The following is a 25,436-nucleotide window of genomic DNA, read 5'->3' on the forward strand; positions in this document are numbered from 1 at the left end:
GCCCGGAGACGGCATCCCCTCCCCACACTGCAAACAGGCCTCCAGTTTCTATCTAAAGACTTCCTGAGATTCTGGATGGTCGACATCCACCGGGAGGGTCGCGGCTAAACACAGGGCGCACGCGCACACGACCAGCGCGCGCAGAAACTGAGGCTGGGACCGAGGGGAGAGGGCGCGCCGAACCGGGAAGAATGCGCTCGTCAAGCTCCTGGCTGCCTGAGCTGCTCGGACCAGGGAAGGCACAAAACGCAGGCGCTACGGAGTCAACGCTTTATGGGGTGCCCGAAGACTGGAGCCGCACGCAGTGCAGGGCACGCTCCATATAGAGCAGCTGGGAGCCTGAGCAGTGTAGACGGGGAAAGCACAGACACCCATGAGCGGGGACAAACCCAGTGTGGCCGGAACACGGTGAGTGTTCCCCACACACAGCGATATCTGTCTGCAGCGCCCCGCCCTCCCCATGGCAGGACTGAACTAGCGAACCTAAATAAGAGATCACCTCCACCTGCCTGTGTCAGGGCGGAAATTAGACACTGAAGAGACTGCAAACAGAAGCCAAATAAACAAAGGGAACCGCTTCAGAAGGGACGGGTGCAACAGATTAAAATCCCTGTAGGTAACACCGACTACACCAGAAGGGGCCTATAGATTGAGAAGTGTAAGCTGGAACGAGGAGCTATCTGAAACCGAACTGAACCCACACTGACCACAACAGCTCCAGAGAAATTCCTAGATATATTTTTACTTTTTTTTTTAATTAAAAAAAATTCTTTTCTTTTCTTTTGTATTTTTTTCTTTTATTTTCTTTTAAAATTCCCTATTATGCCCCCATTACTCCTTAACTTTCATTTTCATATATTTTTATGATTTTTTTTAATTAGGGAAAAAATTTTTTTGTTTGTGTTTTTCTTTTTCTTGTTTTTCTCTCTTATTTCCTTATAAAGTCCTCTATTACTCCTCTATTATTCCTTAATTTTCATTTTCATTTCACTATAACCTTGCAAAAAAACAGAAGCCCTATTTTTAAACCAAACTTCATATATATTTCTAATTTTTTTGTGTTTTTGTTTTTGTTTTTAAATATTGTATTTTAAAGAGTAAAAAATAAAATAAAATAAAGAGTCTAACATCTATGCTAGATTTTTAATCTTTGTTTTTCAGTATGTGATATAAATTTTAGACATTTAAGAATCCAATATTCAGTTCCCATTTTTATTCAGGAGTGTGTTGATTACTCTCTCCCACTTTTGACTCTCCGTTTTCTACCTCAGAACACCTCTATTTCCTCCTTTCCCCTTCTCTTCCCAATCCAATTCTGTGAATCTTTGTGGGTGTCTGGGCTACAGAGAATACTTTGGGAACAGATAACTGTGTAGATCTGTCTGTCTCCTCTTGAGTCCCCCTTTTTCTCCTCCTGCTCATCTCTATCTCCCTCCTCCCTCTCCTCTTTTTCATGTAACCCTGTGAACCTCTCTGGTTGGAAGAACCCCTCACGGTGGAGAATCTTTTCACCATTAACCTAGAAGTTTTATTATCAGTGCTGTATAATTGAAGAAGTCTTGAGACTACTGGAAGAATAAAACTGAAATCCAGAGGCAGGAGACTTAAGCCCAAATCCTGAGAACACCAGGAAAATCCTGACTAAACAAAACATTAAGTAATAAGAGACCATCCAAAAGCCTCCATACCTACACTGAAACCAACCACCACCCAAGAGCCAATAAGCTCCAGAACAAGACATACCACGCAAATTCTTTAGCAACGCAGGAACATAGACCTGAGTGTCAACATACAGGCTGCCCAAAGTCACACCTAACACATAGACCCATCTCAAAACTCATTACTGGACACTCCATTGCACTTCAGAGAGAAGAAATCCAGTTCCACGCATCAGAACACTGACTCAAGCTTCCCTAACCAGGAAACCTTGACAAACCAATCGTCCAACCCCACCCACTGGGTGAAACCTCCACAATAAAAAGGAACCTCAGACCACCAGAATACAGAAAGCCCACTCCAGACACAGCAATCTAAACAAGATGAAACGGCAGAGAAATACCCAACAGGTAAAGGAACATGAAAAATGCCCACCAAGTCAAACAAAAGAGGAGGAGATAGGGAATCTACCTGAAAAAGAATTTAGAATAATGATAATAAAAATGATCCAAAATCTTGAAAACAAAATGGAGTTACAGATAAATAGCCTGGAGACAAAGATTGAGAAGATGCAAGAAATGTTTAACAAGGACCTAGAAGAAATAAAAAAGAGTCAATTAAAAATAAATAATGCAATAAATGAGATCAAAAACACTCTGGAGGGAACCAAGAGTAGAATAACGGAGACAGAAGATAGGATAAGTGAGGTAGAAGATAAAATGGTGGAAATAAATGAAGCAGAGAGGAAAAAAGAAAAAAGAACCAAAAGAAATGAGAACAACCTCAGGGACCTCTGGGACAATGTGAAATGCCCCAACATTCGGATCATAGGAGTCCCAGAAGAAGAAGACAAAAAGAAAGGCCATGAGAAGATACTCGAGGAGATAATAGCTGAAAACTTCCCTAAAATGGGGAAGGAAATAGCCACCCAAGTCCAAGAAACCCAGAGAGTCCCAAACAGGATAAACCCAAGGCGAAACACCCCAAGACACATATTAATCAAATTAACAAAGATCAAACACAAAGAACAAATATTAAAAGCAGCAAGGGAGAAACAACAAATAACACACAAAGGGATTCCCATAAGGATAACAGCTGATCTATCAATAGAAACCCTTCAGGCAAGAAGGGAATGGCAGGACATACTTAAAGTAATGAAAGAGAATAACCTACAACCTGGATTACTGTACCCAGCAAGGATCTCATTCAGATATGAAGGAGAATTCAAAAGCTTTACAGACAAGCAAAAGCTGAGAGAACTCAGCACCACCAAACCAGCTCTTCAACAAATGCTAAAGGATCTTCTCTAGATAGGAAACACAGAAAGGTTGTATAAACGTGAACCCAAAACAACAAAGTAAATGGCAACGGGACCATACCTATCAATAATTACCTTAAATGTAAATGGGTTGAATGCCCCAACCAAAAGACAAAGACTGGCTGAATGGATACAGAAACAAGACCCCTATATATGCTGTCTACAAGAGACCCACCTCAAAACAAGGGACACATACAGACTAAAAGTGAAGGGCTGGAAAAAAATATTTCACGCAAACGGAGACCAAAAGAAAGCAAGAGTCGCAATACTCATATCAGATAAAATAGACTTTCAAATAAAGGCTGTGAAAAGAGACAAAGAAGGACACTACATAATGATCAAAGGATCAGTCCAAGAAGAAGATATAACAATTATAAATATATATGCACCCAACATAGGAGCACCGCAATATGTAAGGCAAACGCTAACGAGTATGAAAGAGGAAATTAACAGTAACACAATAATAGTGGGAGACTTTAATACCCCACTCACAACTATGGATAGATCAACTAAACAGAAAATCAACAAGGAAACACAAACTTTAAATGACACAATGGACCAGCTAGACCTAATTGACATCTATAGGATGTTTCACCCCAAAACAATCAACTTCACCTTTTTCTCAAGTGCACACAGAACCTTCTCCAGAATAGATCACATCCTGGGCCATAAATCTAGTCTTGGTAACTTCAAAAAAAATGAAATCATTCCAGTCATCTTTTCTGACCACAGTGCAGTAAGATTAGATCTCAATTACAGGAAAAAAATTGTTAAAAATTCAAACATATGGAGGCTAAATAACACGCTTCTGAATAACCAACAAATCATAGAAGAAATCAAAAAAGAAATCAAAATATCTTTAGAAATGAATGAAAATGAAAACACAACAACCCAAAAACCTATGGGACACTGTAAAAGCAGTGCTAAGGGGAAGGTTCATAGCATTACAGGCTTACATCAAGAAACAAGAAAAAAACCAAATAAATAACCTAACTCTACACCTAAAGCAATTAGAGAAGGAAGAAATGAAGAACCCCAGGGTTAGCAGAAGGAAAGAAATCTTAAAAATTAGGGCAGAAATAAATGCAAAAGAAACTAAAGAGACCATAGCAAAAATCAACAAAGCTAAAAGCTGGTTTTTTGAAAAAATAAACAAAATTGACAAACCATTAGCAAGACTCATTAAGAAACAAAGAGAGAAGAACCAAATTAACAAAATTAGAAATGAAAATGGAGAGATCACAACAGACAACACTGAAATACAAAGGATCATAAGAGACTACTACCAGCAGCTCTATGCCAATAAAATGGACAACTTGGATGAAATGGACAAATTCTTAGAAAAGTATAATTTTCCAAAACTGAACCAGGAAGAAATAGAAGATTTTAACAGACCCATCACAAGCAAGGAAATCAAACTGTAATCAGAAATCTTCCAGCAAACAAAAGCCCAGGACCAGATGGCTTCACTGCTGAATTCTACCAAAAATTTAGAGAAGAGCTAACACCTATCTTACTCAAACTCTTCCAGAAAATTGCAGAAGAAGGTAAACTTCCAAACTCATTCTATGAGGCCACCATCACCCTATTCCAAAAACCAGAAGATGCCACAAAAAAAGAAAACTACAGGCCAATATCACTGATGAACATAGATGCAAAAATCCTTAACAAAATTCTAGCAAACAGAATCCAACAACATATTAAAAAAATCATACACCATGACCAAGTGGGCTTTATCCCAGGAATGCAAGGATTCTTTAATATCCGCAAATCAATCAATGTAATACACCACATTAACAAATTGAAAGAGGAAAACCATATGATTATCTCAATAGATGCAGAAAAAGCCTTTGACAAAATTCAACATCTATTTATGATTAAAACTCTTCAGAAAGCAGGAATAGAAGGAACATACCTCAACATAATAAAAGCTATATACGACAAACCCACAGCAAGCATTACCCTCAATGGTGAAAAATTGAAAGCATTTCCCTTAAAATCAGGAACAAGACAAGGGTGCCCACTCTCACCACTACTATTCAACATAGTTTTGGAAGTTTTGGCCACAGCAATCAGAGCAGAAAAAGAAGTAAAAGGAATCCAGATAGGAAAAGAAGAAGTAAAACTCTCACTGTTTGCAGATGACATGATCCTCTATATAGAAAACCCTAAAGACTCTACCAGAAAATTACTAGAGCTAATCAACAAATATAGTAAAGTTGCAGGATATAAAATTAACACACAGAAATCCCTTGCATTCCTATACACTAACAATGAGAAAACAGAGAAATTAAGGAAACAATACCATTCACCATTGCAACAAAAAGAATAAAATACTTAGGAGTATATCTACCTAAAGAAACAAAAGACCTATACATAGAAAACTATAAAACACTGATGATAGAAATCAAAGAGGACACAAACAGATGGAGAAACATACCGTGTTCATGGATTGGAAGAATCAATATTGTCAAAATGGCTATTCTACCCAAAGCAATCTATAGATTCAATGCAATCCCTATCAAGCTACCAACGGTATTTTTCACAGAACTAGAACAAATAATTTCACAATTTGTATGGAAATACAAAAAACCTCGAATAGCCAAAGTAATCTTGAGAAAGAAGAATGGAACTGGAGGAATCAACCTGCCTGACTTCAGACTCTACTACAAAGCCACAGTCATCAAGACAGTATGGTACTGGCACAAAGATAGAAATATAGATCAATGGAACAGAATAGAAAGCCCAGAGATAAATCCACGAACCTATGGATACCTTATCTTTGACAAAGGAGGCAAGGATATACAATGGAAAAAAGACAACCTCTTTAACAAGTGGTGCTGGGAAAACTGGTCAACCACTTGTAAAAGAATGAAACTAGAACACTTTCTAACACCATACACAAAAATAAACTCAAAATGGATTAAAGATCTAAATGTAAGACCAGAAACTATAAAACTCCTAGAGGAGAACATAGGCAAAACACTCTCCGACATAAATCACAGCAAGATCCTCTATGACCCACCTCCCAGAATATTGGAAATAAAAGCAAAACTAAACAAATGGGACCTAATGAAACTTAAAAGCTTTGGCACAACAAAGGAAACTATAAGCAAGGTGAAAAGACAGCCCTCAGATTGGGAGAAAATAATAGCAAATGAAGCAACAGACAAAGGATTAATCTCAAAAATATACAAGCAACTCCTGCAGCTCAATTCCAGAAAAATAAACGACCCAATCAAAAAATGGGCCAAAGAACTAAACAGACATTTCTCCAAAGAAGACGTACAGATGGCTAACAAACACATGAAAAGATGCTCAACATCACTCATTAGCAGAGAAATGCAAATCAAAACCACAATGAGGTACCATTACATGCCAGTCAGGATGGCTGCTATCCAGAAGTCTACAAGCAATAAATGCTGGAGAGGGTGTGGAGAAAAGGGAACCCTCTTACACTGTTGGTGGGAATGCAAACTAGTACAGCCACTATGGAGAACAGTGTGGAGATTTCTTAAAAAACTGGAAATAGAACTGCCATATGACCCAGCAATCCCACTTCTGGGCATACACACCGAGGAAACCAGATCTGAAAGAGACACGTGCACCCCAATGTTCATCGCAGCACTGTTTATAATAGCCAGGACATGGAAGCAACCTAGATGCCCATCAGCAGATGAATGGATAAGGAAGCTGTGGTACATATACACCATGGAATATTACTCAGCCATTAGAAAGAATTCATTTGAATCAGTTCTATTGAGATGGATGAAACTGGAGCCCCTTATACAGAGTGAAGTAAGCCAGAAAGATAAAGACCATTACAGTATACTAATACATATATATGGAATTTAGAAAGATGGTAACGATAACCCTATATGCAAAACAAAAAGAGACACAGATGTACAGAACAGACTTTTGGACTCTGTGGGAGAAGGTGAGGGTGGGATGTTTCGAGAGAACAGCATCGAAACATGTATATTATCTATGGTGAAACAGATCACCAGCCCAGGATGGATGCATGAGACAAGTGCTCGGGCCTGGTGCACTGGGAAGACCCAGAGGGATGGGGTAGAGAGGGAGGTGGGAGGAGGGATCGGGATGGGGAATACATGTAAATCCATGGTTAATTCAAGTCAATGTATGACAAAAACCACTACAATATTGTAAAGCAATTAGCCTCCAACTAATAAAAATAAATGAAAAAAAAAAGTTAAGGCAAGGATTTCCCTGATGATCTACGGGTAAAGAACTTGCCTTCCAATGTGGGAGATGCGTGTTCCATCCCTGGTTGGGGACCTAAGATGGTATATGCCTCTGGGTAACGCAGCCCCTTCACTGCAACAAAGACCCCGCACAGCCAAAATAAATAAAAGTTTAGGCGACATTCATTCATCCTTTTTTTTTTTTTTTCTCTCAGCTAGATCTGAGTTGTCTTTGGTCTAAGAGCAGTGCCAGACACTGGAGAATAGGGTGAATAGCATGTGAATTTGGGTATGGACTGTCTCATAATATGTAGGAAATCCTTGTGGACCGGAAGAATAAACCAAAGAAAAAACAGCTCGAGAATCAGAAGGGCTCGTGGAGGACGAGGTGGTACTTGACTTGGTTTGAAGGTGTGGCAGAGGGTTGCTAGCCAGGGAGGAAAGCAGCGGGCGTGGGTCCCAGCAGAAGGAAGAGCAAATGTTGATTTGGAGTCCTGGTATCAAAAATTGCCCAGATGACCCTGCCCCCTAAGGCCAGACAGCCAATCAGGATGCTCACAGGGGGTTTCCGCATTCTGCGCCGCTTCGCCTGTCCATGCTCTGAACCAAAAGTCCATCTGAGCCTCTGAGTCTCACCTGAAATATTACTATCGACTTTGGTCCTCCTATTTCACTCGGTTGCTTCTTTATCTGCGTCTCATAACTACTCTTGAGAGTGTTTTTGTGACCCAATCTTTATGACTCACCATGACAGAGAGCATATAAGATGATGGAGACCAGTGATTCTTCATCCTGACTGCACAGTGGAATCGCGAGATTTCCAAAATCTCAGTGTTGGGGCCCCACTTCCAGAGATTTTGATCTATTTGATGTCTGTGCTGGGACCTGGACATCAGTGGGCTGTAACATCCAGGTGTCTTTAATATTCAAAAATATGTGGAACATGTATTTTTCTAAACATACCACTTAAAAATAAAAAATTGGATGTGGCTGTAAAATAATTCAAAAGTCATTAAAAAAACCATATCTTTACTTGGTAGATGCAGCAGGGTTATGGGTGAATTAGGTCAACAAATAAATAATGATTGTCTTCTACATGCCCCTAGCACAGACATAAAAATGTTTCCTTCGAGACTGCCCTTGGCAAAACGGCTCAACAGATACTCAGCTGATAAGAAAATAAATCTGCATGGGGAGGAGGCTCAGTTTTGATTCTCTCCTGAGACAGAAAACATTTTCCTGCCAACCACTTTTCCAAGAGCCCTTTTCAAGTCCCTGTTCCTCAGGCTGTAGATGAAAGGATTCAGCATGGGGGTCACCACTGTGTACATCACAGTAGCTGCAGTGTCCTTCTCTGACGAGTGGGAGGACAAAGGGTTGAAATACACAGCAATGATGGTGCCGTAGAAGAGGGAAACCACAGCCAGGTGGGAGCCACAGGTGGAGAAGGCTTTCCATCTCCCCTTTGTGGATGGGATCCTCAGGACAGCACAGATGATAAGGACATATGAAGCCAGGATGCAAACGAAGGGGGTGATCATGATCAGGGCACCCTCAGTCAGAATCATCACCTCATTGAGGTGTGTGTCAGAGCAGGAGAGTTTGAGGAGGGGAGTCACATCACAGAAGAAGTGGGGGATGGCATTGTCTGCACAAAAGGAGAGTCGAGCCATCAGCAGGGTGTGCAACAGGACATTCAAGTTGGCGATGATCCACGACCCAGTGACCAGCAGGGCACAGAGCTGGTGGGTCATCTTCGCTGAATAGTGTAAGGGGTGGCATACAGCCACAAAACGGTCATAGGCCATCACAGCCAGGAGGAAATTGTCTATGTCCACGAACATGAAAACAAAGTACATCTGCGTGAGACACCCAGAGAAAGAGATGGTCTGGCTACCAAGTACGTGGTTGGCCAGCACCTTGGGGACAGTGGTGGAGGAGAAGCAGGTGTCCACAAAGGACAGGTTGCAGAGGAAGAAGTACATGCGGATGTGCAGGCGGGAGTCCATGCTGATGGCCAGGAGGATGAGCAGGTTTCCCAGGACCGTGGCCAGGTACATGGTGAGGAAGAGCAGGAAGAGGAGCTGCTGCTGCTGGGGCTGCCTGGAGAGCCCCAGGAGGAGGAACTCAGAGACTCTTGACTGGTTCGCCTCTCCCATGGGGCCAGGAGCCAGAAGCAGACAGCAGCAGGAAAAATTCAAAAGCTGGGAAAATGATGGTCAAAATGGGGCAATTAAGAAGACTGCAAGGAGAAAGGCCATGGTATTAACACCTTGCTGAGGCATTAGCACTTTTCTCCTGTTTTGTGCCTCTTGCATTAGCAAAATGAGGGCAATTTCCTTATGCTCATGCTGTACCTCTAGAAGGACACCGAGAGAATGTGACGGTGGTTTTGTCCATAATTTTTGTGTATGTTTAAACTTTCTACCACAATCATGTATTTTTTAATGTAAGTATCAGAAACACTACAGATACAGGACTATTAATGGAGACTATATTATTTATGATGAGTACTGGATAACAAGTGTAAATGGTTAACATAGAGACTGACATGTAGTAAGCATATACCCTGAAACAGAGTACTGATGTCACTGATATTAATATCATTAGTGATGTTGCCTTAGAGAATATTTTTTAGTTCCCTTATCTCTAATCTGTAGCTGTTACACATTCCTAGCACACCTGCTCTGAGGATATCATGATCAATCAAAAACTGCTCCCAAAGTGGTATCGCGGATATGATAGTATTGCTGCTACTCCTTCCTGGGCTCAAATTTCTGGAGCAATTCACAGAGTTCTGAGCCAGCCTTTTTGGCTATGTGTGCTGAGCTCCCTAACAGAAATTCGTAAAATTAAAATGGAAACAACCCAGAGGATTGGCAGAAACTCGGTCTGTTTGTTTTCCCCACAGTTCAGGGTCTCATAAACAGATAAAACATTGGCTATGCCTGGGCAGGAACTGCAGATGAGCTCAGAACTGTTTCTACAGAGCCACTAAAGCCCCCTTAAGGCTTTACATCTTAGGGATGTAAATAAATAAATTTACATAAACAAATAAATGATTGAAGAAGTTCCACCCATCTGACCCTTACCCAGGAAGAATGGTAGTCTTCACGGTCCCCAGAATCCCCATGTTTGCTTCTTTTTTCTAGACCTGGCGAGAGATTTTTTTTCTGAAGGAGAGGGACTCATGTTTGGGTTTTTCAAGCTGAGTTTGCATGAACAAGGGGCTGGGGTGCACAGACACAGCCCTTTGTGCAGGAAGGATGTTTGGGTATCACGCGGCCATCTCTTTACAGGAGACTAGATGGCCACTAGGGCCTCGTGCCCTGAGGGCCTCATTAGAGACAAGCCGATAGTCACTCTCTCCTCTCCTCTGTGGGCTTTTTTTTTTGATCCAACACTAATAATAAAGACCTGTCATCAGAGTTATATAATTGCTGCTTCAGGACTTGGCAACACTGGAAATGATGCAATCTTGGGGATCGTCAGTAGCAGCAACCCTTCTGCAAAAGAAAACTCCCAGTTCTATATTTTATCCCCCACCTAGCCTTGCTGGGAAATACACATGAAGCTGGATAAGGGTTAAACTTTGGATCACCTAGATCGGTACTGAATTCCAGACCCACATCATCAGTTGTATGACCTTGAGAAAGCTACCAATCTTCAGAGAATTACAAATTTTCACTCTCTGTAGAAAGGAGAAATAATAATCACCTTGTAGAACTGTGAGATTAAATGAGGTAATTTATGTTAAACACCGATGACCTCTAACTTCATCAATGCACTAGGCTAGGACCATGTCCACTAGGTGGAGGTTAAAGGTATTTGTGATATTTATACCCTTTGTTTTCTGCTTAATCACCTGTGTTTTGAATAAATAACATTTGGAAATAGTGTCACATATTTATCTTCATATGTCAATAGTTATTTTTACAATGGGTCAGTGGAAAAATCTTTCATTCTATATTTTAATTTGGGAGTAAATGAGGTAGAAATAGGAAACATTGTTGAGTTCATTTATAAATTGGTAGAACATGGATGTTAATGAGGAACAGAGAATTCCTGAGTCCAATACATAGTGCTCTATTTGTTCTGAGGGCAAGATCTGGCTTTAAGATGCTCAATAAAGCCTTTAATCTTATGCATTGCAATTTACTTTCCTGAGTTGATAGTATTAAAGAATTACTCATAAAAACCATACACCTGGGTCATAAGTGACAGTTGACATTCCTTTAAAAAAAAAAAAAAAAAAGGTCCTTTAGACAACAGAGTGTTTCTGCTTCCCTGGTGGCTCAGAGGTAAAGCATCTGCCCGCAATGCGGGAGACCTGCGTTTGATCCTTGGGTCGGGAAGATCCCCTGGAGAAGGAAACGGCAAGCCACTCTGATACTCTTGCCTGGAAAATCCCATGGACAGAGAAGCCTGGTAGGCTACAGTCCATGGGGTCGCACAGAGTCAGACATGATTGAGCGACTTCACTTTCACTTTCTAGTTAGTCATCCACTACTTGGGTTATTGATCATCAATATATTTCCCATGCTAACTATGGCATGTTAATAAACATCTTTAACCTGCTCCCAGTAAGTCAAAGGGTTTCCCAGGTGGTGCTAGTGGTAAAGGACGCAACTGCCAATGCAGGAGACAAACGTGGGTTCAGTTCACGGGTTGGGAGGATGCCCTGGAGGAGGGCATGCAACCCACTCCAGTATTCTTGTTTGGGGAGTCCCATGGACAGAGAAGCCTGGCAGGCTACTAACCATATGGTTGCAAAGAGTTGGACATGGTTGAAGTGACCCAGCACACATGCAGTAACTCAAAATAAGAATCCCAGGACTGTAATAAGCCTTCATGTCTCCATCAGATACATACTATGACATCAAGTTCTCTGCATTCCATCTCCAAAAATAGGCGAATGTCCCTACATACAAAATTAATTATCAAAGATCTGGGGAGGGGGAGGAGAATGGTGACTGGATTATCAGCTTAAGAAGAAATAGACTCTATTGGTTGATGTAACTGCAAAGTCCAAAGTTATTCTTGCAAAGCCTGTGTGTTTCAGACAGGGCTAGATTCAGGGGCCCAAACAATGACATCAGGACCTATATTTCTCTATCCCCTACTCTGTTTGCTTCTGTTTGTCTTCGCTCTGCAGACTCTTTCCATGTGGCAAGAAGGTAGCCACCAGTACCTCCCTCACATCTTCCCAGACTAACCATCGAAGGGCGCTTCTCTCAGTTTATTGGCACTGTTGTAAGGCAAGACTATGATCAATCCTTCCTGAATCATATGCCCAGATCAGAATTAACCATGCCTGATGGGAAAGTGAGGTATTCTGGTCAACGTGGGTCATAAACCCAGCCCATTCCATATGGGAATTCGGTGATGGAAATTTACCACCAGGACTAAATGGAGGAGAGGAGAAGTTTCCCAAATATATTCAAAAGAAAAAAGAAAGGAAAGAAATGGGAAGGAATGCTATGGAACATATATATATATATGTTCCATATATATGTACACAGAACACAAACATATGTTTTATATATATATATAACCAAAATAAAATATATAAATATCAGTTACTATAATCCACTAGAGTCACTCCATCAACTGACCTGAGTTAAGCAAAGGATTGGAGAAGGAATACTCAAGACACAAGAGTAAATTAGTAAGCTATTTTAAAAGTTAGAGTGAACTAAAAAAACCAAAAACCATAATTAATGACAATCCAGTAGCATTCATCATACCTAGCACCCAGATCTTGGTTTCTAAATGCCACTCTCTACTAAAAGGAAACAGGATTTCTTACAGAAAGGGCTGCTTCCAGATGTGGGCAGAAAAAAAGTAAGGTGAGTGAGTCTAGGACATTATGTGTGTGCCAAAAAATAAGGAAATGCTCAAAAGTCCAATGTGGACATATATGAACTGCAAATGACTTTCAAATGGATCACCATATCCATATGTGATGCTTAATGTACTATTTTATTTTATTTTGCCCTGCCATGAGGCTTGTGGGGTCTTAATTCCCTGACCAGAGATTCAACCCATGCCCTGGGCAGTGAGAGCATGCAATCATAAACCACTGGATCACCAGAGAATTCCCTGTATTATTCTTTCAACTTTCAATTTTCTTCAGGATTGAAAATTTTCAAATTGAAGATTTGTGATAAACATAGATTTTTGAAAATAAACAAAGATGCTCGCTTGAAAGGGCTCTCCCACTGGTTGAATCTGAAATAATTTAAGCATCAAAGAGAACAATAGGGAATTCCTTGGATGGCCAATGGTTAGGACTCTGGGCTTTCACTGTGGAGGGGGCAGTTTTCCACCCCGGGTGTGAGAACTAAGATCCCACAAGCTGCATAGCGCAGCCAAGCAAAACAAAACAAAAACCTATAAGTGATTATAAACTACTTCTTTTATTTATTTATATATCTCTGGCTGTGCTGGGTCTTTATTGCTGTGCAGGCTTCTGTTTCTGTGCAACTCTCCAGAGTTGCGTGTGCAAGGGCCTCTCATTGTGATGGGTCTAGAGCTCAGGCTCAGTAGCGGTGGTTCCCAGGCTTAATTGCTCTTCTGCGTTTTCTATCCTCCCAGCCCAGTGATCAAACCCTTGTCTCCTGCATTGGGAGGCGGATTCTTTACCACAGAGTCCTACCAAGTGTTGGGACCAGCGCAACAACGAACCAACCTGAGGGAGCGTTGCCGCAGAAGAATACGGATAAATAAGACTCAGAAATAAGGTGGGGATCAGGGGGCTGAGCCGCTCGCAGGCAAAAGCCCAGATCCTAATCCTTGCATGCCTTTTATTGCTAACATCTACTTCCTTGCACATGCTCTAGAGATATCTGTTTTTTTACAATCTCAGATCAGGGATAAAGAATTACAATGCACAGTCCTCAAAGTCAAACCTTCAGGCCTTTCACGACTCCGTTTAGCCCTTCAGCTAGTGAAACCTTTCTCAGCAACTCCCTCAAGACTCTGGTTACGAGAACAGTCACTAATGGCTTTCCATCAGTCACATCAGTACTTCAACATCTTGTTTTCATGATGTTTTTCCATGATGTACTTTTTACTGCTCCCAGCCCTTTGCCTGGGGGTGATGAGAAAGTCATTCTTATTTTTCAAAGAAGCCCCGTTATAGTACCGGCCTGTGCATAGCATATTCCCTACACCAAGGAAGCCCTATAAGTGATTATAAAATATTAAATATTTTAAAGTTTGTGAATCAATATTAACGCTATTTTTAAAAGAGAAAAATTTAAGGTAATTTGCCATAAATAAGTTTAAGTGTTAGTCACTCAGACCTGCCTGACTCTGTGCGATCCCATGGACTGTAGCCCCCCAGACTCCTCTGTCCATGGGATTTTCCAGGCAAGAACACCGGAGTGGGCTGCCATGCCCTCCTTCAGGGAATCTTCCCGACCCAGGGAACGAGCCGGATCTCCTGAATAACAGAAGGTGAAAATGAACAATTAAAGGAATGAACTTAGCATTTACTCTTTTTCTTCTTCCTTCTCCTTCTCCCCCTCCCCTCCCTCTTTCTCTTCTTTAGGAGAGTCGGCAATAACGTCATTGCTTCGGGGAAGGGGGTCGTCCAGGGGCTCTGGGTCGGGCAGGTCCGCCTCTCCTTCACCATCACAGGCTACGCAGGACGGCACGATGCGCAGGGCGGATGGCGGCCGCGCGCAACTCCGGCGGTACTTTTTCTTTCGGATCAAGTGCGGGCGCCTGCGGCGGATGGCCCGGGCGGTCGTGGGGCTGGTGGTCAGCACGTAGGAAGGGGCCGGCTTTCGCGGACCGGATCTCTGCTTCATGACACCATGACCCGTTTGCAGTCAGCGGCGGCTCCGCGCTCGCAATGTTGGGTTGAATGAGCCCGTCTTAACAGAAGGCGTTGGGGGCCTTCGGCCTATTGGGTTCGGTGCTGAGTCTGCTTGTTCCTCCTGACCTAGAAGCTGGAGCGTTTCCACCCGTCCAACCCTTGCTTATGAGCCTACAGGGCGGCAGCTCCTCTCCTTGCGACGGAGAGACACGGGGAAAAGCGAAAAGTTCATTATACAGACTATGGCAGTTAAGAAATACAGAAAACTGATAGAACTAGAAAAGATGCTGATTGCAGGCAGGAAAATATACCATTTAAGACCTGCTTTTATGAAGTCACTACCACCAACCCTCTTTACCAGTGAAACAACAGTTACCAAGTCACCAGAAAAAGTTAGCAATACCTCCAACTCCAGTGCAACACCATAGGATTTGTTGAAGCCTTCTCTTTCCAACTTCACCAGCAAGAAATCTGGCTCCTGCTAGTCTCAATATATTAACGTATTTGTGAAGTCCTTTTATTGTTTTGTTATTCAGTCGCTAACTCTTTCCAGACTCTTTGCGATCGCATGGACTGCAGCACACCAGGCTTCCCTGTCCTTCACTATCTCCTGGAGTTTGCTCAAACTCATGTCCATTGAGTTGGTGATACCATTCAACCATCTCTTCTGTTGTCCCCTTCTCCTCCTGACATCAATCTTTCCCAGCATCAAGGTCTTTTCCAATGAGTCAGGTGGCCACTTCAGGTGGCCAAAGTACTGGAGCTTCAGCTTCAGCATCTGTCCTTCCAATGAATATTCAAGGTTGATTTTCTTTAGGATTGACTGCTTTGGTCTTCTTGTAGTAAAAGGGACTCTCGAGTCTTCTCCAGCACCACAGTTCAAAAACATCAATTCTTTGGCACTCAGCCTTCTTTATGGTCCAACTGTCACATCCAAACATGATTACTGGAAGAACCATAGCTTTGACTAGACAGACCGTTGTCAGCAAAGTCCCCTGTACACAGCCTATTTCCTGACCTTACCAGGCTGCCTTCTGAGTTGGCTGTCTCAGGATGAAATGACCCTGCCATCTGGCCCTTGTCCAGTTAGCCCTCCTGTAAGATTCCACACGTGAACTGTTCGTACCAATATATTTGCCCTCAATTCTCTAGACAAATGACTCCAACCAGAAACAACTTTGCCTCCCAGAGGCCTTTGGACAGTGTATGGAGCCATCGTCGGTTGTCACAAGGAGGCTACTGACATCTAGAGGCCAAGGATGCTACTAAACATTCTGCCATGAACAGGCAACCCTCCTTCCCCTCACCCCCCATAGAATCATCTGATTCAAAATTTCAAAAGTACTGAGGTTGAGATCACAATACATCTCACTGATAATTTGTATATTATTATGTGGGAAATTATAATAACTTGGTTATGGCTCAGCAGGTAAAGAATCTGCCTGCAGTGCAAGAGACAAGCAGACCTGGGTTCAGTCCCTTGGTGGGCAAGATTCCCTGGAGGAGGAAGATGGCAGCCCACTCCAGTTATCCTTGCCTGGAAAATCCCATGGACAGAGGAGCCTGGTGGGCTACAGTCCAAGGGGTTGCAAATAGTTGGACATAACTGGGTGACTAAGCACAGATAAGATAAAATATATTATTAAAATTGACTTCATTTTTAAGAATTTAATGAGTCTACTAGAAAAAATTTTCTAAAATATTTATTTATTTGGCGGCACCAGGTCTAGTAGAGGCATGCGGGGGTCTTTAGTTGAGGCATGTGGGATCTAGTGCACAACCTGGCCACTTGCATTGTGAGCACAGAGTCTTAGCCCCTGAACCATGAGGGAAGCCCCTACTAGAAAATTGTTCATTACAAATGTGACATTTGCTGCTTCCAGGTTTCCCTCAGGAGGCATTATATCAGGCTGTACTTTTTTATTCTGTTTTCTTTTTTGTAATTGTTTTCTTGGTTGCCCTTTTTAAAAATTGATATAGTACTATAGATGCCATCTTTCTAAGTCTAGCTAAATTTAAAAACTTTTATTCAAAGACTACTTCTGGTATGTATTTAAGAGAATCCTGGCGGCCGCGGCCCCGGAAGCGCCTCGTCTTGGGCGACTGTGGCGGCGGTCGCCGTGATGCCTGCAGGGCTGGGCGGCTGACGACGGAGTAGGAACGGGCCCTCGGCCCAGAATTTCGGCGCCCGCTGTTCGAAAGAGGCCTGCGCCATGGCCACCTCTGCCGCCTCCTCGGAGCATTTCGAGAAACTGCACGAGATCTTCCGCGGCCTCCATGAAGACCTACGAGGGGTGCCGGAGCGGCTCCTGGGGACGGCAGGGACAGAAGAGAAGAAGAAGTTGATCAGAGATTTCGATGAAAAGCAACAGGAAGCAAATGAAACGCTGGCAGAGATGGAAGAGGAACTACGTTACGCTCCCCTATCTTTCTGTAACCCTATGATGTCTAAGCTTCGAACCTACGGAAAGGACCTTGCTAAACTCCATCGGGAAGTGAGAAGTACGCCTTTGACAGCCACTTCTGGGGCCCGAGGAGACATGAAATATGGTACATACACTGTGGAGAATGAGCATATGAATCGGCTACAGTCTCAAAGGACATTGCTTCTGCAAGGCACTGACAGCCTGAACCGGGCCACCCAGAGTATTGAGCACCAGATTGGCTCAGAAATCATAGAAGAGCTGGGGGAGCAACGTGACCAGTTGGAACGTACCAAGAGTAGACTGGTAAATACAAGTGAAAACTTGAGCAAAAGTCGGAAGATTCTCCGCTCAATGTCCAGAAAAGTGACAACCAACAAGCTGCTGCTTTCCATCGTCATCTTACTGGAGCTAGCCATTCTGGGAGGCCTGGTTTAGTACAAATTCTTTGGCAGGCATTGAACCTCCTACAGGGAAGGGTTTGTGGACCAGAACTATGACTTCGTGAATGAATGGCGTTAGAGGTGTGGAAAAAATCTTATTGCTGCTGTGAACTAGCGGTTCAAGAAGGCACTATGTAGCCAGACTGTGGGTGGAGGGAGGAAGACGGAAAACCACTGATACGTGAAGGAACAGCAATAAGACCAGTATGATATACCAAGGTAATAAATGTCGTTTATGACTTCTTTAAGTTTAAAAAAAAAAAAAAAGGAGAATCCTGGCTTTCGCGCCTTCCCCGACAGAAAGAAAAAAGACTGTACGCCCAACGTGGGGCTTGAACCCACGACCCTGAGATTAAGAGTCTCATGCTCTACCGACTGAGCTAGCCGGGCTCTCAGTGACTTTATGTCCCTTCAGGAGAAAGTGTGCACCTACTACCTGACAAAACCCTGAAGATGAAGTGGGAGCATTACCAACAGCGGCTGCAGGAGGATGGAGTTCCGTCGGAGCGGGGACTCCTTGGGCCGGGAGTCGGCGAAACCTGCTGAGCTGGGGCTGTGCTGCCTGGCGGGGAGCATGCATCTTCCCATAAGCTCTGGACCCCAAACGTGTCCCAACATACCAGCGGTCACTCGCCTAATAGAGTCATCCATTCACTCAAGTGTTGATTGAACGCTTAATGTTTGCCAAGCGCCGAGGATACCGCAGTTGACAAATTAGATTTTTAAGAAAGAGGATAAAAGGGGGCCAGACTCCAGATCAAAGGAAATTGCTGCTGTTCATTTTTGTTTCCTTCCTCACCAGGCTCCACGCCTGCAGTTTTTAACACAACAGGCAAGCAGGAAGTGTGGTAGAGTCTTTTAAGTGGCGATTCTCTCTTCCCTGTTCGGAAACTTGCCCTGCCCTCTTCAGTTATTAAAAGAAGAAAGAAAGAGAAAAGAAAAGAGATTTTCTGAGGACACGGGGCTCTTTCTCCTGACCTGTGATTATAAAAAGTCACAAAAGTAGCTATACTGAAATAACAAAAGTCCAGGCAGAAAATCACCCACAATCCTAACCCAGATCATGTCAACGTTATCATTGCTCCCCACCCCACTACTTCCAGTTCTCCCCTAAGCGCCCTTTCAGTTCTTACACCCACATTTCAAATGGGCAAGTTCTGCTCTCCACATTTTCTGTTTACTTATTGATCTGTGTATTTCTGCATTTTGCTAGAGTCTCTTTTTTCCTCCGCTTCCCTCCTGGGTCCTTCCACACCTGATTCTTTTCTATACAGAATGCAAGGACAGCTGCGGCTTGGGAGTTACTGTTTGTTCTGTAAGAAATGCACCGAGAACGCCTTTCAGAGCAAGAACTTCCAAGTCGACTGGGATAGATGACTGAACATTCTTTTCTGAGGTTGAACAGTATTAATGAAGGAAAATGCATTCCATCTGTCTCCCACAGATGGCCACTCCCGTCTCCCTTTTATTTATTATTTACCAAACTCTGCTGCAATAAACATCTTTGTACTTACATCAGTAGTTTTATCTCTGAGACAGAGTCAAAGAATTGGAATTAGAGGATCAAAAGAATAGACTGCTTTGCAAAATTCAAATGAAACCACACATATTCCCACATTAAGATGTATGTGTAACCACACATTTTTTCCCATTTAGATGTACAGGAACACCGTCTTTGTCCTTCCTTGTTAAAGATTGTGGGGAATCTGTATCTTGTTATCTATTTATCTAATGACCCAAAATGCATCTCTCCATCTAAGGAAAGGTAGGCCGCCCCTCATACTACCCCAGGTGGGACTCGAACCCACAATCCCTGGCTTAGGAGGCCAGTGCCTTATCCATTAGGCCACTGGGGCTGTTGCTAAGGCTGTTCCCAAGAACTTGAGAAGAAGGAATAACTCGTCGCCAGTAGTTAGAAAGTGATCCAGGAATTGGTTTGGGTGCTTATTAGAAACCTGGTTGAGTCCCTACAAAGTCCCAGTCTCTGTTCAAGTCGCCAAGGAACAGAGTCGTGAGCGAAACAGACAACCGCGGCTCGCGCGGCAGAGCTCCCGTGCGCGCCTCGCCCTCGCCGCCCGCCGCGCCCTTCTCTCCCTGGATTCCCGCGGCTCCTCCCGCGCGCTCCGCGGAGTCCGGTTCGTCGGCTTCCTCCAGCGGGAGTTCCAGGCTCCGGAACGCCCTGGGTTGTCCTGCGGATGACAGATGCAGCAAGCAGTGAGGGTCCCTGATTGCATCAGTCCGCGGCGCGTTGGGCAGGACCACCCTGCGGCGTGTGTGATAAACATTCAGTCCTCGGGAGACGCGGCTGGACAGAAGCCCCGGGGGAGCGCGGGGCTGGAAGAAGGCGTGCGGGGCCAACACCGCGAGCCGGGGAGGCGACCCCTCCGCTTCCGCCGAGGCTCAGCCGCAGGCGACAGTCAGAACGTCCCCCACAGCTCCCTGCGTTGGGCATCGTCACCCAGGGCTTGGCAACGTCCGGGAGACCGCCCGCCCGCAGAATACTCCCCGCCCGACCTCGCTTTTCCAGGCCAAACCACACCCTTGGAGCTGCCCAAAGCCGAAATCCGCGGGATCGGGACACACCCCCTGCAATTTCCCTCGCCACCCTCCTTTCTTTCTTCACTGAAGTTCCTAATTAATCCGAAGGGTAAAAAGTCAGCAGAATCCAGAGCCGCTCAAGATCCCACCCCCACCGCATCCCCTCAGGAGAGCTCCCGGGACCTTAGATTCTCCTCTCGTCACCCCCATCCCGATTTCATCCTTTGTCACTCTAGCAACAGGATTATCTAATGCGCAGTCCAGATTCCAATCTCCTTCCATCTCCTCCAATAAGTCCTTTATGGCTAAAACAAACAAACAAACAAACAAAAATCCAGGACAGAATCAGAGGACAAACTTTGATTCAGTTGCCGCGGCTTCTAATCTCCTCTGTCCTGTTGGTCCCGGCAGTCCGGCCACCCGCCCGGATGAAGCGGCGGGCTAGGGGTGGGGGGCGCTGGAGCCCCCAGGCCGGAGACTGGGGAGAAACCAGCATGGGAACAACACGGCGGACACAGAGGAATTAGGACGCTGTAGACGTGGGCCCCTTGTGCCTCGGGTGTCCTTCGTCCCACGGATGCGCGCGGTCTCCGCACAGGCTCGCCTTTTAAAGCGATTGTATTTTATTCAGTAAAAGGGGCCGGGAGGAGGAGACGCCAGGGAACACGCATTGCAGAAGCAGCTGGCGGCGTTGGGGCGGGACGGGTGTATTCCTGTTCATACTCATCTTTGGGGGTCACAGATTCCAGGGGGAACCCAGGAGCAGATCCTGGGCTCTGCCTTGGTCTCGCGGAACCCAAGGCGGTCACGTTTGCCGAGATGGGCAGGTGTCCGTGGTTCCACGGCAACTTCGGGCCTCCATCATCCCTCTGGTTTGCCACATCCGTTTAAATTGGGCCCGGAATTTCTTGACTTTTCCAAAAGCAACCTCTTCACTGCTTTGAGGTTTGTTTGTTTTTTATATCCAACATTTTCCTTTGTTTTTAGAAAGAGGGTTGGTCTCCAAAACCCATTTGTGTTACTAGAAACCTCGACTCTGCCAGAGTGTTTTTCTTTATAACTTCTTTAAAACTATTTATCATTTTTAAACCAATAAGTTAAAGTGTTTTTGTTTGTTTGTTTTTCATGAATTTGGAGAGAGATGGTTCCCCCACTCCCTCCAGGAAATCAAATCCAACAGTCAAATCAGCCTTGGAGTTCTGCAACGGACTCTGGAAAAAGAGGAGATTTGGCCTGAGGGGGGGCCCTGGTCTCCGTCTGTGGCGATCCTGGCATGTGGTTGACCCTGGAGGTGGAGAATCTCTGTGTTTTACTGAAAGCAGCTCTCTGGATTTGGAACTCCTTAAGGGTCGAACTCAAACTCCACCTGGACCCCCAGCCACCAAAAATGGGGCCCAACACAGCCTGAGGTTCAGAGCCAGGGACAGGACCCCCATCCCGACAGCATGGACCCGTGCCAACCCGGGCTCCCGGAACCGTTCCCTGACCTGGGGCTGCGGAACCAGGGCAGACCTGGGAGTGCCCAGGTGAGGGGTGACAGGAGATGGAGAGAAGGAGGAAGAGAAGGGAATCAAGAAAGAGGAGGAGGGCCTTGGGTGCCAGAGTCAGGCCCGATACAGTACGGGACACTTGGCAGGGATGTTTGAGTCTCAATGGGGTAATTAATTGCTGGACTTGAAGCCTAAAAGGTAGGTGATCTGGGGAGACTGTTCCAGATTTTCTCCCCTGCCGGCCTTAACCTGACCAAATCCCTGCAGGCATTGCCCTACACTATGATGTCCACACCCCTGAATCCCCAAGACTCCTACTAAAAGTTTCAAAGTACCTGGAAACAGCTTGAAGCTTTTAAATGTTTCCTCTAATTCTCTCGAAGTGTGGAGCTTTGAAGTACAAGATCTGGGGACTTGGGGGTAGTTCTCAAATCTCTAGAGAAGAGCTGTTGTCATGTAAAAGGGGAAATAAATGGGCTCGTCCGGGATTTGAACCCGGGACCTCTCGCACCCTAAGCGAGAATCATACCCCTAGACCAACGAGCCACACAAATTATACCCTCTGGGTCTCTTCTGTGACTCCGTGGCATCGCGGATATGGAATTCGGGAGACCAGTGAGGTGGCGTGGGGAGGAGACTCCAATTTCAGAGCCATGGGAAAGTGTTGAGCTCATAGATTAGTGGGCAAGGGGAGGACCCCAGAGCTCCCAGTGCTGGCAAGTTGGGAAGCAGCCCCTGCAGCCTACCGCACCCCCCCTCCCAACCAAGTCTGGCTGTCCCTGTGCTCAGATTACAGTGAGCCCAACGCCAGGAAAGGCGGGCTCTCCTAGCATCCCGGCTTGGCCTTTAGGTCACTTTGCTGACACTTTGTGCAGCCAGGAACATGCTTGAGGAGGACCTGGGGTAAAGCCAGCAAGGAGCTGTGGGTCCAGCTGGGCAGTTGAGTGCCCTTTGATGGCAGGTCACAGGATCGCCTTGCTTGGGAAAAGCGCTCCTGCAGGTGTAGTTTCCTGGTATCCATCTGATGCTCACTGATGCTCGTCTGCTTCTCCAGACTCCAAAAGGTCCAAACCAAGAAAAGGTAACGCCCAACGTGGGGCTCGAACCCACGACCCTGAGATTAAGAGTCTCATGCTCTACCGACTGAGCTAGCCGGGCAACCATAAGGGAACCCTATCCTTGCTTATATTGATGGGGTAATATGAAGATGATGGGACCTAGGTGACAGGTAGTGACTTAGATGTGGACACCGGGGTGGGGTGGGGGGTCAGTAGCCAAAGGTTCCTGGTCCTAACAGGGAGTCCCCGCTGCAAGCTCCACTCTCCACCTACGGCCCCTTCTAGGACAACAGTTCCTCTAGTCCAGGGCTTCCCTCACCACCCCGTAGCTGGGGAACCCAGCCTGGCCCCTGTGCCCACCCAGCCCACCTGACCCTGGGCTTGGGGAGGAGCAGCTGGGCGAAGTCGCGCGGAGAGAGCAGCACAAACCTAGGGCAACATGCACAATTGACCCCTGGGGACATCTGGGTTATTTCCAGTTTCTTGGCTGTTTCAAATAAAACAACCATAGACTTGTGTACAGATTTTTGTGTAAACAGAAGCCTTCATTTTTCTGAGATAAATACCCAAATTGCTGGGTCATATGGTGGCTGTAAGTTTAGTCTTTAAAGAAAATGCCGCAGGGTTTTCCAGCATGAGTGTACAATTTTACATTTCCACCAGCAATGTATGGGGTGACTCACTGTCTCTGATAAAATGTTCAACAGAAATAGAGAGTGTCAGCATCCTTGTTGCATTTCTAACCTCAAATAGAATATTTTCAAGGTTTCACCACAAACTTGAAATTTGCTACGGTATTTTGTAGATAATTTGGGCAAGTTATGGGTACTAACAGCTTTCACAAAGTTATTTAGGATATACTTTTATTATCTTCTTTTTTTTCATTTATTTTTATTAGTTGGAGGCTAATTACTTTACAATATTGTAGTGGTTTTTGCCATACATTGACATGAATCAGCCATGGATTTACATGTGTTCCCCATCCTGATCCCCCCTCCCGCCTCCCTCCCCATCCCATCCCTCTGGGTCTTCCCAGTGCACCAGCCCTGAGCACTTATCTCATGCATCCAACCTGGGCTGGTGATCTGTTTCACCCTTGATAGTATACTTGTTTCAATGTTATTCTCTCAGAACATCCCACCCTCACCTTCTTCCACAGAGTCCAAAAGTCTGTTCTGTACATCTGTTTCTCTTTTTCTGTTTTGCATATAGGGTTAGTGTTACCATCTTTTTAAATTCCATATATATGCGTTAGTATACTGTATCGGTGTTTATCTTTCTGGCTTACTTCACTCTGTATAATGGGCTCCAGTTTCATCCATCTCATTAGAACTGATTCAAATGAATTCTTTTTTTTTAATGGCTATTATCTTCTTAATTTATCCAATAACTGTAAAGTCATTCTCTGACAAGGGTTATGTGTGTCTTCTGTCATTATTTCTTAAACAGTTTTTGCAGAGTTCATCAATAGCATTAACTTTTTGTCATTAATCTCTATTGTATGCTTGTTTTTAACATAATTATTTTCTTTTCTTTTTTTTTTTAGTTCTACCAGTTTATTGCTACCAACCGTCTCCCTCCATCCTCATGCATGTGTGCTCAGTCATGTAACTCCATGGGCTGCAGCCCGCCAGGCTCCTCTGTCCATGGACTTTTCCAGGCAAGAGTACTAGAGTGGGTTGCCATTTCCTTCTCCATCAACATCATTATTTTCAGCTCTTAATCATTTCTCCCCTTGTTTGAATTTATCTGGGTTTCTTTTTTGCTGTACTTTTTCTAACTTCTTGTCATTAGCTTTCAGCTTGTCTTCTTTTTTATACACATCTAAAGCTATCAATTTTCCTCTAACTATTGCTTTAGCTGTGTCTTAAAGATTTTGGTATGTAGTATTTTTCATCATCATTTATTTCAAAGTATTTTAAATCCCACTGTAATTTCTTCCTTAACTCATATAACTTCTAGAAGTGTATTGTTTAATTTGTAATCATATTAGGATATTTTAGGTTTTTTTTATTTTATATTATTTGTTTTGACGTATTTTTAGTTTACCATTTCTTTCATCTTTCTAAACCATTGCATACATCTATTGAGATTTGTTTCACTTTTTGTGTATTTTTAGACAAATATAGTCCTGTTTCATTCTTCTAGAGCATTTTACATAGCTTCTGTTCTCAAATATATTTTCATTTTTGTCATTCATGTCTTTGTACATAGTAAGGATAGTTGTGTTATAATCCGTATCTGATAATCTTAGTATCTTTCCAACTTTATTTTCATATCTATTGTTCACTGGTTGTTGCTCATGATGCCCAGTTTCCTTGTTATTTTTCATTGTGGCATCCCATGGCACTCTTTCCAGCACATGCTGAAGACATCCTGGCAAGCACCTGAGACCCCACAGCGGGGTGGGGGTCCTGGTGCCCACCTCTTGCGCCTCAAAGGCGGCCTCCGCAGAACAGGGCAGAGGGGATTTGGCTCCT

At 44.1% G+C, this 25,436-nt stretch overlaps 2 protein-coding genes and 4 non-coding genes across 6 annotated transcripts; 1 reads left to right on the plus strand and 5 right to left on the minus strand.

The window, feature by feature from the left end:
- Nucleotides 1–8,381: 8,381 nt before the first annotated feature.
- LOC122433278 (olfactory receptor 1F1) lies at nucleotides 8,382–9,338 on the minus strand. The gene has a single exon (XM_043456045.1). It carries the CDS (start codon nucleotides 9,336–9,338, stop codon nucleotides 8,382–8,384), a length of 957 nt encoding a protein of 318 aa, XP_043311980.1.
- A 7,769-nt stretch (nucleotides 9,339–17,107) lies between these two features.
- On the plus strand, nucleotides 17,108–18,118 carry LOC122433182 (vesicle transport through interaction with t-SNAREs homolog 1B-like). The gene has a single exon (XM_043455842.1). The coding sequence runs from the start codon at nucleotides 17,218–17,220 to the stop codon at nucleotides 17,863–17,865; it is 648 nt and encodes a 215-aa protein (XP_043311777.1). The 5' UTR covers nucleotides 17,108–17,217; the 3' UTR covers nucleotides 17,866–18,118.
- A 69-nt stretch (nucleotides 18,119–18,187) lies between these two features.
- TRNAK-CUU lies at nucleotides 18,188–18,260 on the minus strand. The gene has a single exon. It is a non-coding gene; the product is annotated as a tRNA-Lys (tRNA).
- A 1,393-nt stretch (nucleotides 18,261–19,653) lies between these two features.
- Nucleotides 19,654–19,726, minus strand: TRNAR-CCU. The gene has a single exon. It is a non-coding gene; the product is annotated as a tRNA-Arg (tRNA).
- A 2,646-nt stretch (nucleotides 19,727–22,372) lies between these two features.
- On the minus strand, nucleotides 22,373–22,444 carry TRNAP-AGG. Its single transcript has one exon. It is a non-coding gene; the product is annotated as a tRNA-Pro (tRNA).
- Nucleotides 22,445–22,983: 539 nt separating this feature from the next.
- TRNAK-CUU lies at nucleotides 22,984–23,056 on the minus strand. The gene has a single exon. It is a non-coding gene; the product is annotated as a tRNA-Lys (tRNA).
- Nucleotides 23,057–25,436: the final 2,380 nt, after the last annotated feature.

Source organism: Cervus canadensis, chromosome 32 (genome assembly GCF_019320065.1).
Source record: "Cervus canadensis isolate Bull #8, Minnesota chromosome 32, ASM1932006v1, whole genome shotgun sequence".
Classification (NCBI taxonomy): Eukaryota; Metazoa; Chordata; class Mammalia; order Artiodactyla; family Cervidae; genus Cervus; species Cervus canadensis.